This window comes from Rousettus aegyptiacus, unplaced genomic scaffold, assembly GCF_014176215.1.
Source record: "Rousettus aegyptiacus isolate mRouAeg1 unplaced genomic scaffold, mRouAeg1.p scaffold_m13_p_4, whole genome shotgun sequence".
Lineage (NCBI taxonomy): Eukaryota > Metazoa > Chordata > Mammalia > Chiroptera > Pteropodidae > Rousettus > Rousettus aegyptiacus.
Genome location: NW_023416307.1, coordinates 38,216,781 through 38,235,903, shown reverse-complemented (window position 1 = coordinate 38,235,903; position 19,123 = coordinate 38,216,781). Strand labels below are relative to the sequence as shown.

At 32.5% G+C, this 19,123-nt stretch overlaps 1 protein-coding gene and 1 pseudogene across 1 annotated transcript in view; one reads left to right on the top strand and one right to left on the bottom strand.

The window, feature by feature from the left end:
* CCDC39 (coiled-coil domain containing 39) overlaps window positions 1–19,123 on the top strand; it is a 43,839-nt gene that overhangs the window by 23,060 nt on the left and 1,656 nt on the right. The window contains exons 10-18 of the mRNA XM_016138031.2: window positions 1,010–1,204; window positions 2,135–2,299; window positions 6,004–6,141; window positions 7,754–7,962; window positions 13,802–13,925; window positions 17,207–17,366; window positions 17,788–17,894; window positions 18,578–18,718; window positions 18,854–19,033. Coding sequence (XP_015993517.2) covers window positions 1,010–1,204; window positions 2,135–2,299; window positions 6,004–6,141; window positions 7,754–7,962; window positions 13,802–13,925; window positions 17,207–17,366; window positions 17,788–17,894; window positions 18,578–18,718; window positions 18,854–19,033 — 1,419 coding nt within the window. The remainder of the gene's footprint in view (window positions 1–1,009; window positions 1,205–2,134; window positions 2,300–6,003; window positions 6,142–7,753; window positions 7,963–13,801; window positions 13,926–17,206; window positions 17,367–17,787; window positions 17,895–18,577; window positions 18,719–18,853; window positions 19,034–19,123) is intronic.
* Window positions 15,167–15,284, bottom strand: LOC118601995 (annotated as a pseudogene).

Here is a 19,123-nt window from a genome sequence, read left to right as displayed (position 1 = left end):
CAAAATGATAACTTTCAATAGATCTTGGCATGGTAGATCTACTTGAAGCCTAGAATGTATTGGTTGTGAAGCCTTGAAGTCAAGACAGATCTGCCTTCTGAGAAAGCAGCAGTGGGAATGAGGGACTGGTTTTCCTTCCTAGAGGGCTGCACATTTAGGGAGGCTGCCTGAAAACAGAGTGAGTAAGAGGTAGTGTCAGTAGTGTGATGGGGCCAGTCCTGCCAGCTCACAAGAACTGATGGTTAAATTTTCCAGAATTTTGCAAGTCAGCTACTAAACATATCTACTATTAAAAATTGAATTATATAGACTTACGATTAAGTAAATTATATTAAAAACAGAAGTAGTAAAAAGCACTCATCGCTTCCAGATGATTTTACTATTTTCTATGCTTTTAAGATTACTTTAAATTACTTACATCAATTATATATGTATAGTGGAAATACTGCATAATGGTCTACTACTGTGTATCTCTTTCCAAGTCTACATTTAGTAGAATCATGTTAGTAGTTTGCAACTGGCCATAGTGGGAGTACTTACACCATGGAAATCAGCCTCTTCTTCCTAACCACTCATTTACTGGAAAGCTGGTGGTTCAGCTTTTCCCTGCTCACCTCTGGATAGTGCCTCAAAGAAGGTGGGAGATTGGGTAATGTGGTTTCTTCCCTGTAACACCCTCAATACATGAGCAAACTTCGTGAACTTATAAGCTGAGTGTCTCAGTATATTTTATTTTATAAGGAAACTATTGGAAAGGACAAGTCCTAAGGCTAGCATGGGAAAGAAATAAGATGTACATAATATGGGAATAGAAAACTACGATTCTAGTCTCTAGAATAGACTACAGGAAATATTGGGGATTTGTTGAAATTGTGGGAAGGGCTTTATATTCTCAAGGGCTAAAATGTGTGTGGGGGGGTCATTTATGAGCCCTTTAATTATAATGTTTATATGATAAAACATTTGAAGCTATTATGATTTCATTTATCACTATTATTTTTATCATCAGGAAGTGGGAGTTCAATTGAACATAGTGAAAGATGTGCTATTTAAGAAAGTTCAGGAATTACAGACTGAGACAATGAAAGAAAAAGCTGTTGTATCAGAAGTTGAAGGAACCCGTTCCTCTCTAAAGCACCTCAACCATCAGTTACGTAAACTGGATTTTGAAACCTTGAAGCAGCAAGAAATTATGTACAGTCAGGTAAATGTTGCTCTTAGGAATATCTTCAGTATTGGTTATAGTAGTGTTATAGTAGTGATGGTCAAGATACCGAAATGTTCTAAGAGAACAAAGATTTCTAAGCACTCTTGGAGGGATAGACAGATCCAACACATGGGATATCATATTAGGTCACTATTTTTTCCTGATCTGAAATAAACAGGTAAGAGGATAGACAGCTCTAGTGAGGGAGAACCATGCTTTAAATGAACCTGGGGCAACTGGACCTGGAGTAAAACAAAACAAGGAGTCGGATATCTGAAACAGAAAAACCATGTGTTGATTCTTAGTTATGCAGACATAGGCTTTCCCACCAACACTAGACCAACAGGTTAAAAGTATTTTTACAGTTTTTTCTCATTTGTTCTGTTTATGTATTCTGTCTCATTAATTTCTTAATGTCCTCCCTCTCTACATCTTAATTTCCCCATCTAAAATATTCTTAGTTTCTCAAAATTACAGAGACGAAAGTATAATTTAAAAAATAATATAGGAATAGAAAACTACTATAATAGTAGAAGTTTTAAGTCTTTCATGGCTATCAACTTACGATGATGTCATTTTTTTTTTATATCTGTTATAAAATGTACCCTCAAAAATTCATGTCCACGTATATCCAGTGGGTTTACTGAGATTCCATCATGATTGTATGATAAATACCTCCGTATGTGACTTTGTTGTATTTTCAGATTACTTCTCTGTCACTATCATGTACTGTGGTTGTTTAAGAATAGGTTGCTGTTTCTCCCCTTAGAGTAAGAAGGATTTTGTCCTATAAATTACTGAAGGATTAAAGTGAGTTTAGTATACGGTGACACTCAGGTTAACTCATAAGAAAGTCTTCAGTGTATCTTTATATTTATAGAAATGGTTTTAACTGTTTCTCCTTAATATTTTTAAAAACTGTAACAGGATTTTTTCATTCAACAAGTGGAACGCCGAATGTCACGGTTAAAGGGAGAAATTAATTCAGAAGAAAAACAATCCCTTGAAGCAAAAATTACTGATCTTAAAAAGACATTGGAAGAAAAAAATTCTACATTCGGCCTTTTGGAAATACAGATCAAGAAGCTTCATGTAACTTATCCAAAATATTTTTATGCTTCAGATATCCTAGACATTAGTCATTCTGTTTTAAGTCAAAATGTTTCTAAGACCTTACTTAGGATAGATGATTGGCAAACTGTCCGTATATATAACAAATATATGAACCGATGTGCATATTTCTATACTAACTATGAAAATGTAATGTTACCATTGATTATGCATTTATTATATGCTAAATATATTACATATCTTTAGTATTGTTTCATTTAATCCTTACAAATGTCTTTGAGGGATGATATTATTATTTTACAGATTAAATAACTTGCCCACAGTTACACAGGTAGCACCTGAAGAGCTAAGATTTTAGCCCTTGTCTGTGTGACTTCAAAATACTCTTAAAAAAGTGCATGATTTAAAACATTGATAAAGTTCAGTTTTATATTATGTACCTGCCATAATAACTTGATTGCCCTTTATGTATGAAATAATCTCTAAAGAAGCTGCATTTTTATAGGTTGCTGTATGGTTATTCAAATATTTACTTAGTTATAATAATTGAGATAACTTTATTTTGTTAATAAGGCAAAAATGTTTTTAATCCTTAGGTATTTTGATGTTTATAGTAATATAAAACCTATGTTAAAATTTAATTGGAGTGAACCTGAATGGGCCGAGAACTCCAAAGGGTATAAATGTTATTTAAACAGCTGGAAAGGCCTAGTGCTGAGTGTTTTCTAGTGGTTATAGGAAGAATTGCTCTGAATTACTTTACGGCTACAGAGGAAAAGGGAGAAATTAACTTTTTCAATTAAAAAAATTATTTTATGATGATAAAATTTTGATTTGAAGTAGTTTGTAGCCTGACGAATTATCTTTTTAACTGTTTCTTTGGTTTAGTGAGAGAGAACATATGTTTTGGAAACATAAGTTTCAGAAACATATGTTTAATAAAGAATTGGTTTTGAATGTCACGATTATACCACGATTGCTATTTTAACTGTTCTGAGCCCTAGTTTAATTATCTATTAAATGGAAAAGAAATACTTAATATTGTTTTAGGAAATTTGGGAGAATTAGAAGCAATGTATATCTTTTAAAAATTTTTTATTTTATTATTAGTTTTAAGTATACAGTACATTGGTTAGACATTTATATGGTTTATGAAAAAATCTACCTGATTGCTCTTTCTCTCCTGTGGCTTTACATCTAGCCATTTTATCACTGCTGACTGTATTCCCTATGCCGTGCTCTCCATTCCCATGACCCTCTATCAACTACTAATTTGTACCTTCTTTAACCCTTCACCACTTAATCCCAGCCTTTCGATCCCTCTCCCCTCTGGCCATCACCAGATTGTCCTCTATATTTGTGAGTCTATTTTTGATTACTTTGTTCTTTTTGTTCCTTAGATTCTGCATATAAGTGAAATCATATGATATTTATTTTTCTCTGTCTGACTTATTTCACTCAGCATAATAACTTCTAGGTAGGATTTTATTTTGTTTTTAATGGCTGAGTAATATTCCATTATATACATGAACCATAACTTCTTTATTTTATTTTTATTATGGTAACATTGGTTAATGAAATCCAGTAAGTTTCAGGTATATAATTCAACAGTAAGTCATACGTATATTGCATTGTGTGTTGACTGCCCATTGAACCATAACTTCTTTATCCAGTCATCTATTGATGGGCATTTAGGTTTCTTCCATTATCTTGGCTATTGCAAATTGTGCTAGCATGAACATGGGGGTGCATAGATCTTTATGAATTATTGCTTTGGTTTTCCTTGGATAAAAACCCAGAAATGCAATTGCTGGGTCATAAGGTATATCCATTTTTAATTTTTTGAGGAACCTCCAGACTGTTTTCTGTAGTGGCTGTTCTAATTTGCAATCCCACCAACAGTGTATGAGGGTTCCCTGTTCACTACATCCTCGCCAACACTTATTCTTTGATTTATTGATGATAGCCATTCTGACAGGTGTGAGGTGATATATCATTGTGGTTTTAATTTGCATTTCTCTGATGATTAGTGACTTTGAGCATTTTTTCATACGTCTATTGGCCATCTGTATTTCCTCTTTGGAGAAATATCTATTTAGGTCTTCTGCTCATTTTTTAAATTGGATTGTTTATTTTTTATTGTTGAGTTGTATGAATTCTTTATATATTTTTGGATATTAACCCCTTATTAGGTGTATCATAAGTGAATGTCTTCTTCCAGCCAGTCGGTTGTCTTTTCATTTCGTTGATGGTTTTCTTTAGAAGCAACGTATATCTTATCACTGTGCTAGGTATTCAATAAATGGTATTATTTTAATTATATACTATATGAGACTGTTAATGCTGCAGAAAGATAGGAGGGTGACCTGTGTATCTGAACATGTTTCTTGACCCTGGCCTGAATTGTATCTGTTTTGTTGTGTGGAGATGATTCTAATATTCCTTCTTTTAACTGGGCTCTGTTCATGATGCAGTTTGCGAGTATTCAATTATGCCTATCCTAACTCTGGTTTTAACAGAGAGATAAATACATTAATAGAAATGCAAGTGAATTTTAAAAGTTAAAGTTAGTTACTCTCCTAATGAAGTTTTGCTCTCTCTCAATAATTGTTTCATCAAGTTGTAAAGTCGTTCATTCTGCATTCTTTTTCCCATAACACCTATCTCTTATTTTGCATGATAGAAACTAATTTCTTCTGATTGAAAATCACCTTAAATTTATTTTTTCCATTCTAAAAGTTAATTTTACGAAAGTACATCTTTATGAAAAAAAATTCCTCTTTTTACTATCTTGCTGGAATCTTAGGTCCTGATACTTCAGAGAAGTACAGGTGATCTCAAAGGAAGAGGTAGTAGAGAGTGAAAAGAACAGAGAGGAAGAGAGATAGATCTTGGAACTAGAAAGTTTTTGCTTTAGGTATTCAAAGGGGACTAAGAGCACAAACCTTATTCTGGGTTCCCGATGGGAGGAGGGATACAAATAGGTATAAAGCTGGAAAACTTGTACTGTATGTATGTACGACCCATTTATGCATCTGATGGAGTTAGATCTTATCTAGCATTCTTCTCTCTAGCATATGTGATTATCTATGTAATAATAATAATAATAATAATAATAATAATAATAATAATAAATACATGACACTTCTATATATCACTGTTGCCCATACTCTTGCCAGCAGCTTCTTTAATTTTCATAGCAACACCGGGAGGTAGGTATTGTTATCATCTCCATTTTAGAAATAAGGAAACAGGAAGAGTGGCCCACCAGGGTCAGAGGGCTAATATATAATTACAGCTGTTTGATTCCAGAGCTTGTTCTGTTAACCAAAACTATGGTCTCTCGCATTGTTAATGTTTTTATCTTCTGGGACTTGGATTGAATCAAATAATGAACTCTAGAAGGTAAGCCATGTATTGAACCAAAGCTTGGGCTCCCTCCTCCCATTTCTTTCCATAAATGGTGATCACTTAATAATTCAGATTGAACTATAACCATACATACTCAAAACTAAACTCAAATATCAATAGATGAGAAAAATGAAAAAATTTTTAATGTGAATATTCATATATATATTTTATTAGACATGTTAGAACATAAAGAGTAAGATTTTTTAAAATCCACTTATTATAAATATTTAATGGAACTTATAACTTAATGTATCTTAATAGTATATATTTAATGTTATTACTTAAAAATATATGTACCTTTTTCCTTTTTACAGAATGATCTTTACTTTATCAAGAAGTCAAACAGTAAAAATTGTGGTGAAAAACAGTCCCTCATGACCAAAATTAATGAGCTAAACCTTTTCAATGACAGATCAGAGAAAGAACTTAAGAAGGCTAAAGCTTTTAAACAGGTGCAATAAAATCATATGTATATATAATACTAAAAGCCACATGTCTTCATGTTAATTATAGAAAAATTTAAAATATAGCAAACTATAAAGAAGACGATAGGTCATTGTAATCATTGTACACAAGATAAACTGTTAAAGTATGTTATTTACTGCCAGTTTTTTAAAGAAAATTGGCTGTATATATTCTATTTAAACATTTTAAATATATTGTATGTGTTTCTAAAACATGAATTATTCTTCGAAAATACTTTAAAAGTCTTATAGTCAATTGTATGAAATTACTATAATTATTTAAGTATCTCATATTTTTTGAATTTGTATTTGTTTCCAATGTTTGGCTTGTCTAAATAGTGTTATGTTCTATGCACATATATCATTGTACGGTTGTTAATTAGTTCCCTAGGATAAATACCTAGCTATATAATTAAGGTTCAAAAAGAATGAATATTTTCAGTGTCTTGAAACTATTTTTAAGCCAAATTGCCCTCTAGAAGGTTCAGTTAATACTCTCACTAGAAATGTGTAAACTGATCACCACCAAGGCTGGATATTATAGTTTATAAAATTGTCAATTTGATAGGCAAACATGGTATCTTATTGTTTTTATATTCAATCTTTATAGCTTTTCTTCATTGTTTAAGTTGGTGACATTTTGAAACATTTTATGTTTAAACATAAAATTCAAAATATGTTTAAATAAAAATGTTTAAAATACTTTTTATTATTATACTATGTTCCATAATTTTTCTTTTTGGATTCCTAGTTTATTTTCTTGGCTCATATTTCTACTAAGAGGTTTATATTTTTAAAATAGTTTTGTAAAAGATCTTCATGTATAAAAATATTAACTGTCATAAATATTGCCAATATTTTCCCCATTTGCTTTAAATTTTTATTCAGTTTTTTTGACATAAAACTTCTTTAACATCATATATTTAAGTATTTTTTCCCTGCATAATTTTATGCTTAGAAACTTCTTTGTCACATCAAAAATCAAACAAATGTTTACTATTTCTAGTAGCTGCATTCTAGTAGTTTCATCTCTTACATTAAGTTTTTCATTTATCTGAGATTTATTTTTGGTACATATGAGCTGTAGGGATCTTTTCTCCAGCCGAAAAGCTATATTTTTAAATAGTAAAATCTTATATTCTGGAGTGTTTGTTTCTGGGCTTTCTATTTTGAAATTTGATCTGTGTACTCTTATACTGTACTTTACTCATGACTGAATTGTTTTAACATAAAATTTACTTATACATTATTTTGTGGGATTTAGTTTATAATATAAAAATGCACATCTTTAGGACTTCATGTATTTTCTGGATATCTCAAATTTAAATTTTAGGAATAGTTTCTTCCTTTTTTTTTTTTTTAGTAAAACTTGAATTTAAAATCGAATTATAATAAAGGTCTTAGAATAGCTATAAATTATTTTCTTAAAAAGAAAAGAAAAACCAGAGTCATCATTTGGAGCAACTTAAATTTAACCCTCATTAATATCATGGTCAACGGTCAAATTAGAAAAAGTTGATTTTGTGGCAATAAAGAAATATTTTAGTTTGAGTATAAAAATAAACTTTTCAATATTTTATAATTTTTTTTATGTTGATAGGATTTGATGATAGAAGATAATCTTTTAAAACTTGAAGTTAAACGTACTCGAGAAATGCTTCACAGTAAAGCAGAAGAAGTTCTTTCTCTGGAAAAAAGAAAACAGCAATTATACACAGCTATGGAAGAACGAACTGAAGAAATTAAGGTTCACAAAGCAATGCTTGCATCACAAATAAAATATGTTGATCAAGAACGGCAAAACGTAAGGTAATAATTAAATTTTAAATAATTAGTTTTAAAATGCTGCTTAAGAGTTTTGAAAACAAAAGAGTGATGTCAGAAGAACTGACTGCTCCCTCCACCACCCTAGATGTCCATCTTTTTTAATCATTTGAAAACCTTATAATATATGGGACATATTTAGCCATCTATGCTTTTTCCTCTCTTTCCTTTAGCTAACTCTTCATTCTTAAGATTCTCCCTTTTGCAATGAGATCATTAATTCTCTTGGAATTGTTTTTTTGTATGGTTTGTGGTAAGGGTTCATTAACATATTTTCTCATAGATATCTAATAACAGCATTTACTGAAGCAATTTTCCTCCAGAGGTTTTGCATTTCTTTTATAAAACTTATTCCTGGCTGTTATTTTTTATTTATTTATTTTAAATGTTACTGTCAATGTTATCTCCTTTTAAAACATTTCGTTTCTGGTTTGTTGCTGGCATATAGAAATGCAGTTGATTTCTGTATATTAAGTGTCCAGCAATCTTGTTTAAACTCTTATTAATTCTAATGATCAATCTGTAGATTCTAAGTTCTATGTATTTGCAAATAACAGTTTTGTGTCTTCCTTTTCAATCTTTATAGCTTTTCTTCTTCTTGCTGTATTTCCTTTGTTATCTAACCTCCAGTACGATGCTAAGTAGCAGTGGTGATTGCAGATACCTTTGCCTCATGCCTAATCTCAAAGGGAAAGGTTTTATTAGTTTATCATTAAGTATGACATTTACTGTAGTGTTTTTTGAGATACTCTTTATAATATTGAGGGAGCTCGTATCTATTTTCATTCTTTGTAATTTTTAAAATTCGTTTAATCAGGAACGGGTATTGACTTTTATTACATGCTTTTTCTACATTCATTGATATGATTGATGTGGCTCCTTCAATTTGTTAATATAATTAAATATATTGATTGATTTTTCAAAGTTAAACAACTTTGTATTCCTGGAATAATAAATGCAGCTTGTCTTTCACATATTACATTTCGTATACATCTTGTTTTTTGGGATGATTTTTTAATACAGTTTTTGCATCTATGCTTATAAATCTCCTTTTTCTACTGCCCTGCTCAAGTTATCAGGTTATCAAAGTTATGTCTACTTCTATAAAATGATTTTTGTGCATTTCTTGTTTTTCTGTACTCCGGAGAAGTTTGTAAAAGAGTAGGATTATACCTTTCTTGAATTTTCAAAGACCTCACCGATAATGCTATTGGAGGCCTGGAGTTTTTTGAGGAAGGTTTTAAACTATTGGTTCAATTTATTTGTTGGTCAATAGGGCAATGCAGATTTTATATGACTTCTTGAGCCGGTTTTGGTAAGTTGTATATTTCTCTAGGAAAAATTTTCCATTTCATCTAATTTTCAAAGTTATTGTCACAAGGTTGTACATAATATTTTCTTATTTGTTTCATAGCTGCAGTGTTTCTGGCTTTCCATTCCTGATTTGTATTATTTGACTTCTCTTTTCTGGGTGGGATGAGTCTTGCAAGTAATTAATGAATTTTATTACTATAAAAATAATCAAATCTTGCTGATTTTTTTCTATTGCAAATTCATTTTCTATTTTATTAATTGATGCTCTCACATTTAATATTTTTTCCTTTTTGTTTGCTCATTTTGATTTTCTACTTCTGGAGATAGATGCTTAGCTAATTAATTTTCAACTTTGAAGGTTAAAACAATTTCTTTAAAGTATTACTGTAGATGCATCCTACACAATTTTCTATAAAGGCCAGGTACTAAATATTACAGGTTTTATAGGCCATGTGGTCTCTCAGCAACTCAATTCTGCCATTGTAGAGTGAAAGCAGCCATAGACAATATGCAAATAATTATGTGCATGGCTGTGTTCTGATAAAACTTTATGGACACTGAAATTTGAATTTCATAGAATTTTCATAAAATATAATTTTTTCTTTATTTTTTCAACCATTTTACTTTTAAAAATGTAAAAGCCATTCTTTGCTCATGAGCTGTACAAAAACAGGAGGCAGGCAGACTGCTGACTCCTGGTTTTTATTGCTGAGTAGGAATATTCCACTGTAGGCATCTATCCCAATTTATTTATACATTTACGTATTGATGAGCATTTGAATCGTTTCCAGTTTTCAGCTGTTACAGATAAAGCCACTATGAACATATGTGTTCTTGGTATGGACATGTGCTTTCCTTTTTCTTTGGTAAATACCTAAGAGTGGATTAGCTGGATTATATGGCAGGTATATTTTTTTGTCTTTCCTATCTTTCATTGGTTTTACCAAATTTCATTCTTCTTTCCTTTTTAATTGTTTGGAGGATATACATTCTAATTATAATTTTTTTGTTAGTTATTCCTAAATTAAAAAGAAACTTTAATCTTTCTATTTCTTTATGAATACTGAAGATTAATTAGTTTCTATGGTTTTTTCCTCCCTAAAACAAGTAAGACTTTTTAGCATTTCTTACTGCTGTTATTTCCTGTCTCCTATCTTTCATGTATTGTTGAAATTACTGATTACAGTTTCAAGTTATTTTTTGTTTTGAATTTTATGTCTATACTTTTTAAAGAACTCCTTTCTTATAACTTGCTTTAAACTGTAAAGCCAGTGTGCTAGCAATAATTTCAATCTAGTTATGTTTTACTTTGTTTCTTGGTTTAATATCTTTTGTGCATCCTTTGTCATCCTATTTTATTGGATTTCCAGTTCATTTCTCTGGAGAATGTTTTGAATCTTTTTTTTTGGAATTGGTATTTTCTGAAAAGTATAATTCCTTGCATGTTTAAAACAGTTTACACTATATTTGAATTACAGTTGACCTTTGAAGGCATTGTTTCCTATTCTTATAAAAAACAGTATTGTTTATAAGAGGTCTGCTTCCAGGCTAATTTGTTTTATTTTGTAGGGAACCTGGTTTCTCTTTTCTCTCTAGAAACTTTGGGACATTATTTTTATCTTTGGAGGTTTCAGTGTTTCCCTGTATGTGTCTGGGATTTTTATCTTTTTAATTTTTCTTGTTTGACCCTTGATGGCTTCTTTCATTTATTTCATTCAAGTCTTTTTTCAGGTCAGGAAAATACTCTATTTTTTTCTCGCACCACTTTCTCTTCATATGTTGCTTATTTTTAGTGGATGTTAGCCTTCTTAGATCTGTCTTCCAGATTTCTTAACCTTCTTCTCATTTAAAATTTTCCTTTTATTCTGCTTTTTAAGATATTGTCTCCCTATTTCCCTGTTTTCTGTCTCCTCCCCATTCCTTGCCCCTTCCCCCGCCCCTTCTTTCTGTATCATTAATTCAGTCTTCTTCACTGCTTTTAAATTGAAAAGAAGAAATGATTTGCAAGAATTCCATTTCTTTGTTGGTCCTTTCTTTTCATGGCAGCCCATTCTTGTTTTATGGGTGTTTTTGCATGCGGTGTCCTCTCATGCTCTAGAGGATGCTAATTAGAATACTTCCAAAGTTAGCTTCTATCTCCGCATTATCTTTGTTTCTCCTAGGAACTGGTCTGTCTTTGTTCATTTTGTTCTTTTTATTCATGCTGTTAGCTTTCCATAAATGTCTGATAGTCCTAGGCTTTTTGTTACTTAAAAATTCTTAATAATCATGGTGATTGGTAGAGCTAGCTGGTATGGGTTTCTTCTGCAATTAGATAGATCTCTTTCCCTAATAGGTCTGTTCTCTATATGGGAGGCTGATTGTTGGCTCTGGGCTAGTCTGTCCTTAAAGAGCATAAGGAGTTTGTCCGTAAAGGAGTTTATTTTGGGTGATTTCGTTCCTGGGTAGAACTGCTTCTTTGTCATTAACCTCAACTCTTATGGAGTCCTGGAGTGACATCATGCTCTCCAGCTCTCAGATACAATGCTAAGAACTCTGGTACTTTTGGGGATTATCATTAGAGCATAAATAATCCCTGTAGGGATTGGGGAATTGAGGAGAGTGGCCCAGATGTTCTGTAGTTAATCTTTATTAGTTACCTTGATCAAAACCTCAGAGATCATTCTTGTTGTTTTTATTTCTCATTCCTGAGTTTGGATTTTCTCCAGACTTCTTTGGTGAAAAATAGCTCTTATTTCTGCATTAATCTTCTGTGTGTTTCTCCATCCACCTCCCCCGCTGCCGCCCCAGACCTGTCAATAGTATTCTGTTTGCTTTCCCTTTTTTCATGAATTCATGAAAAAATTGTTTTTCTCATTCTCAGAGCTGTGGTATTTTTTTTTTTTCTTTTAATCTTTCCATTTTAGGCAGGAGGAGAGGTATATTTGTGCTCAGTCCACCATCTTAAGCTAGAAGGCCAATAAGCCTTGTTTTTTACAATCACATAAAGGATGAATAAATATTTTCTGATAAAACAACAGTGATACTTAAAAATACGCAAAGTTGTAACTTCTCACAGTTATTAATACTTTTTACTATCGAATTTCTTTCGGAGGAGGAAAACTGGTAGGTCGAAGATTTATTTTCCCCATGGTTAGATGGCTCACTTTTCATGAGGTTGTAGCAGGTAAATGTGTCATCCTTATGTTGCCATGCATATATCATCGTTATTAGTATTATTATAAAATAAGTTAAAAAGTAGTTCATAAAATATAAATTTACTGGAATGAAAGGAAAACAAATTAACCAGCATATTTAAGAATCTAAATCTTGGGAGACAAATCTCTATGGGTTTGTCATATTTCTGCATGCCTTGCAAGGAGAGACATAAACTGTCCTGTTCTGGACTATCTTTTAAAAAAAAATTTGGTAAAAAACACATAAAATTTACTATCTTAACCATTTTTTTAGCATACAGTCCAGTAATGTTAAGTATCTTCGCATTGCTGTACAACAGCTCTCCAGAACTTTTTCATTTTGTAAAACAAACTCTATACCCATTAAACATTAACTCCCCATTTCCTCCTTTCCCCAACCATTGGTAACCAGTTATTTCTGTCTGTATGACTTTGACTACTTTAGATACCTCATATAAGTATTTGTCTTTTTGTGACTGGCCTATTTCAGTTAGCATAATGTCCTTAAGGTTCATTAATGTTGCATGTGACAGAATTTCCTTTTTAAGTCTGAATAATATTCCATCGTATATACCACATTTTGTCTACTCATTCATCTGTCCATGGATATTTGGGTTGCTTTCATCTGACTATTGTGAGTAGTGCTGCTATAAGCATTGGCGTGCATGTATCTCTTTGAGAACCTGCTTTCAATCCTTTTGTTTATGTATTCAGAAGTGGGATTGCTGGATCATATGGTAGTACTGTTTTTAATTTCTTGAGAAATGGCCATACCGTTTTTCATAGCAGTTGCACCATTTTATAGTCCCACTAGCAGTGCATATTTTTTGCAGGGTTCCAATGAGGTGATATCTCATATTGGTTTTAATTAGCATTGGACTATCTTTTACAAGATGTTTAGATAGTAAATAGCCTCAGAAGCTAGAGGTAGTACCTCCCCCTGGAGCAAAGGTTTGTTTGCTTATTTCCTATTATAAAATGTGTAAGCCTAATGTGTGTGAAGCATTCATTTAGGCTTCTCCTCACCTGCATGGTACTTCAGAAGCAAGGGGAACCAATCCAAACTGAAAGCTCATACCATGAGTGATAAAGAGCTTTTTCTGACCAGGAATCTTGTGTCTTCTGCCAGTATCCATGAAACTGTGGGAGGCTTGTTACTTTTCTAATAAGGTGAAATCTGAGACCCTTCACCCTGAATTATAAAACTGAAAAGTGAGAACATATTTAATCTGGTCAAGTTTAGTAGTAACACAAATGTCTTTCATAAGAACACTATAGTCTTTTTGAAAACTATTTGTTTTTCAATGTTTAATTTTTCTCTATCTTCATACTAGTGCTGAGTTTCATGAGCGGCTAAGTAAAATTGATAAACTGAAGAATAGATATGAAATTCTTACTGTTGTTATGCTGCCCCCTGAAGGAGAAGAGGAGAAAACACAGGCTTATTATGTAATAAAGGTAATCTTGATTTACAACTGTGATAGAATGAATTATCCTTTCTTTCTTAGATCTTTGTTAACAATCAAAATAGGAATTTTTTTTTTTGCCATGAAATTTCATAGTGTATGTGTTAGGGGCAACCTCATAGCACTTTAGTTAACTATTTCACTTAATTATGGCCATAAAACATTTGTTGCTAGTGGAGGTACTGAAGTTCTATTAGTTTTATACACCTCCAGTCCATGAGGACAAAGAGAGGTCTGGAATACTCTTGACACTTTTTTTTTTTTGGGCCATCTTTATTCAAGATTCATAATCTCATTTACCCTAAGACCTATTATCACTCTGGGTGTCTTAGTATGCATGTGACACCCTGTTCAACATCTCAGGCTCAGAGCTTTTAACTTCAGTATAGCCACCTACTTATATGGCCATTCCCTAGACCTTATATTCACCTGCAGCTACACCACTTCTGAAATCTTATACTCCAATTTATCATTGCAGTTCTGGTATGGCAGATATTCAGAGAGGAATAGAGCTGTCCTATTGCCTTCATATTAGATGGGAGACAAACTTATCATGTGACTCTGCTCTGTTCTGTTGTTTGAGAGTTGTCTGACAACTCATGGTTGTCTTTACCTAGGAACCCATAACAGAAAATTCAGAGGTGATCAGGAATTGGATGCAATTCCCTTCTCACGCACTACTATATTCATCTTTCCCATGTAAAAATATCCTGAACATGTGTGATTTCCTCTACAGAGAGGTCTAGGAAGTTACTCAAAATACCACAGAGGAGGAATGGAAATTTTAACTTTAACTCATTTTTTCTATATCATACATAGATAGAGGTCGGAAGATCTGAATGGCCCTTGAGAATGCTCTCTCGAGTTCTACTTAATCCTCCAAGCTTCCTTCTATAGTCTTTTTTTTGAGGTTGCCCCTAACACATATACTAAATGTGATTGGCCTGCCACTCTTTCTTTATAACTACTCAATGTGTCTTATGTTGAGAAAAGTATATCCAATGCCTGAAAATGGAAAAAGCAGTCAGTGGGTGTGTGGTGATGCCACTGCATGTTAACACCAGACTTGGCATTTTTTAGTGGGCCTTCCAGGGATTATCTGACTCTGTAGTAGTGAACACCTTTGGCCAATTTTCTGTTTATTTTATTTATTTATTTTTTAGGTGAGGCAACCCTTGATTGACCTCACAGATTGCAAGGACCTTGTCAGCTTACAATCCCTTAATTTTTTTACGCCTGTAGCACCTGGTCTTCCTAGGTGGCCTCCCATCCAAGTACTAACCAGGCCCAACCCTGCTTAGCTTCCGAGATCAGATGAGATCAGCCTTGTTCAGGTAGCATGGCTGTAGACTGGTCAATTTTCTATTGACTAACCTATTTTATAACTCTGTAAGGATACAAGTTAACTTGCAGGAAAGTTGGTAAAGTATACAATTCTTGTCCATAACAATGCAAATGAATTTGGGCCAGTAGAAATGCAACTGACTGATACTCTGTGGGAAGATACCCCAACCATTCTTTTATTGTCCTAAGAGCTACTAAAGTTTCATACCTATAAGCAATTTTTTTTTCAGCATTGCTCTGTATGTATATTAAATATTTCAAGTATCCTTTTGAACTTGTCTAAACATCTTACTGGTTCTTTCATTAATGAGTTGAATATAATCTTTGACACATTTTTATTTCTATGAGAATAATTTTTAATGTTTTGGAAATAACACCAGCAGTTTCACTGCTGGTAAAAATTTAAACTTGTCAATCAGAAATTAACTATCACTTTTGTTTTTGAACGTGGTAGATAGATTTGGGGTATAAATTTAGTCAGTTCAAGATTCTGTCCCTTATATCCTTTATATTCCCCCCAAGGCGATCTTTCCTGAAGGGCACACATATGTGTTTATAGCACTGGGGAAGTGGAATTTGATCAGTGCTTCCCACTGTTTTGTTTCTTGCATGATATATTTTAGGGGTACACAAACTATGGACCCTGAGCCAAATGCTGCCCAGCCTTGTTTTATAAATAAGCACTAGAACACACAATACTTTTCATTCATTTACATAATGTCTATGGCTGCTTTCATGCTATATAAAAAAAAAATAACAATGGTATGAGTAGTTTTGATAGAGATGGAATGGTCCATAAAGCCTAAAATATTCACTGTCTCACCCTTTATATATAAAGTTTGCTGACCCCTTGTATTAGTTTGCCAGAGCTGCTGTAACAGTACTACAAAACTAGGGTTTAAACTATGGAAGTTTGAGAGTTCTGGAGGCTGGAAGTCCAAGATGGAAGTGTGAACAGGGTTGGTTCCTTCTGAGGGCTACTGAGGGCAAATCTGTTCTATACCTCTCATAGCTTCTGAGGGTTTGCTGGTGATCTTTGGTGTTCCTTGGCTTATGGAAGCATTACCATGATCTCTCCTTTCTTTAGTCTTCTGTTCGTGAATGTCTGTATCTATGTCCAAATTTCCCATTTTTTATAACACCAGTCATATGTGAGTAGGGCCCTAACAACCTCATGGTAACCCGACTATATTTGCAAAGACCTTATTTCTAAATAAGGTCACATTCTGAGACACTAGGGATATCTTTTTCTGGGCAGAAACAGTTCAGTCTACAGCTTGTGTTTTGTGTTGCAGTGGCCTCTTGTCTATGGGGCACACGTGGTTTTGTTTTTCCTTTCACCTACCCTAGTACTTTCTAGTATTGTCTCTTAAGAGCTAGACTGAGAAACAGTATTGGTAACCAGTGTAGGACTGGCATCTTTCGAATCTCATTTCCGAGTTCCTTTTAGTCTTTGTAAGGAAACAGTTCAATGCTGACAATTTAATGAAGCTGTCCAGTGAAATTACTAGAAAATGTTTTAAAATGTTGATATAAATGTATAAAGATTTTTTCCAAATAAATCAGCGTTTCTAATCCAGGATAAAAGGTATATATCATATAAGCTCTGATATAGAGGCAAATGGGATCAATTTTATAAGTTTAAAGTATATGTGGAATTAGATCAGAAATTTGTATAAATAACAAATTCAGTCTCTTCATTTGACAAATGAACTGAATTCAGAGTTTTATATAGCCTATGTGCTATATTTTGAAGGCCTTGAGGATTTCATCTTTTACTGTAAATAGAATGCAAGAAAGAAGTACTTGGTTCTGCATCTGGACCTCAAGGCAAATTTGGTATCCTGAGTTAACTTTCTGGCCCTGAAAACAGAATTCTTCCCCATGAGAAATACTTTTATTTAATCACTTCTATTCTGTATTTCATAGGCTGCTCAAGAAAAAGAAGAACTTCAAAGGGAAGGTGACAGTTTGGATGCTAAGATCAACAAAGCTGAAAAAGAAATATGTGCTCTAGAAAACACCTTGCAAGTGCTGAACAGCTGCAATAACAATTACAAACAATCTTTTAAAAAAGTGACTCCATCTAGTATGTAGGAGTTAGCATGTTTTTACAAATATATGCAATAAAAGTTATAGTTATTTTAAAGAAAGGAACACTTTGAGACATGGAGCACAAAAATGTACCATGTTTGACTGAGTCAGAAAAAATACTCGTTCCCATGAAAATAAGTGATAAGGTGTTATTTCCATTATTAGTTCCAGTGATGTGGCATATCACTTATCTAGGGGATTAATTTCAAATCCGCAGAAAACAGCAGAACATTGGCTGCTCTGTGTTGACTGAGAGTGGCTACTACATATGCCCATATTGTTTTTCAATAAGTAGACATAAAGAATTTAACCTTTCATTTGACAAAAATATTAAGAAATTTAACATCTTTAAGACTTTAAGATTGCATTCTACACAGCATGTTAAACATTTAAACTAAAAATCCTCTAAATTCTAGGTGATGAGTATGAAATAAAAATCCAACTAGAAGAACAAAAAAGAGCTGCTGATGAAAAATACAGGTACAAGCAAAGACAAATCAGAGAGTTGCAGGAAGATACCCAGGTAAATTCTACAGGCATTAGTAATAAGCCATTAGTAGAAGTCATCTATCATTATTGTCTACCCTTGTTACCTTGTACAAAGACGACGATGTTTTAGAGAAGTGGTAAAACATAAGTCTTGTATAAGTAATCAAAAATTAAAATCTCAGTGCTAAAGCACAATATGGACTCCTGATCACTTGTTAATTAGTTGATGAAGCATTGCTAATTATGATCTATCTACTAATCTTTATTTAATGTACTTTTAATTCATTTAATTCCTTAAAGATTGCTGCTTAAAACAAATTGAAAGATAAAAATAATCTAGTAGAAAGAAGTTACTAAAGCACATCACTGAAAGAGAAAAAACAATGTGCTTGGTAAGCATAAAAATTTAAGTGTTTTTTTTTTTTTTTGCTAACGAAGTTAAAGGAGCATGATGTAAACTGTGAATGTCTGAAAACTGCATGCTTTCAATAGTTACTTTCAATAGTTTCCTCCCCGAGTACCATAAAAATACTTTCCAGTGCAGTTACATACAAAACTTAATCCTAAAACCACATTATCTAATAAAAACCACATATATTTTATCCAATAAAATGTATATATACAAAAATAAATGAATTAAAGTTAAATGAATATTTGACAAATAGCAAGCTATGAAACTTATTTTTGATTCTAATTTTAATATTTTATTTTCTGCAGAGTATGAAAAATACTTTAGAAGTTATAGGACATTTAACAGATAACATCAAAGAAAAATTATTAGAGAAGGAGGCTTATTCATTTCAACTAAGTAGAGAAACTGAGGAGCAGAAGCCAAAATTAGAAAGAGTGACTAAACAGGTACTATTTTTAAAAACTGACCTGTCATAATTTACATTTTTGAAGTTCCAAATAGTAAACCCAAATCCTTCATCCATTAAAAAATATTAAGTTCTGGCATATAGGTTTATAATAATTGACTACTTTGACCAACAGTGTGCAAAACTCACCAACGAAATCCGTCTTTTGAAAGACACAAAAGACGAAACACTAGAAGAACAAGACATCAGACTTCGTGAATTGAAAGAGTTTCACAAGATCATTGATGGAATGTTAGTTGATATCACAAAGGAAAATGCTGAGATCCATCTTATTCTTCAAACATACTTTCAACAGGTAATAACAGTACCTTCTAGTTAAACCTATTACTTAAACATTTATGAAAATTTATAGCATTCATCATAAAGTGAAATCTAATTAATTAAA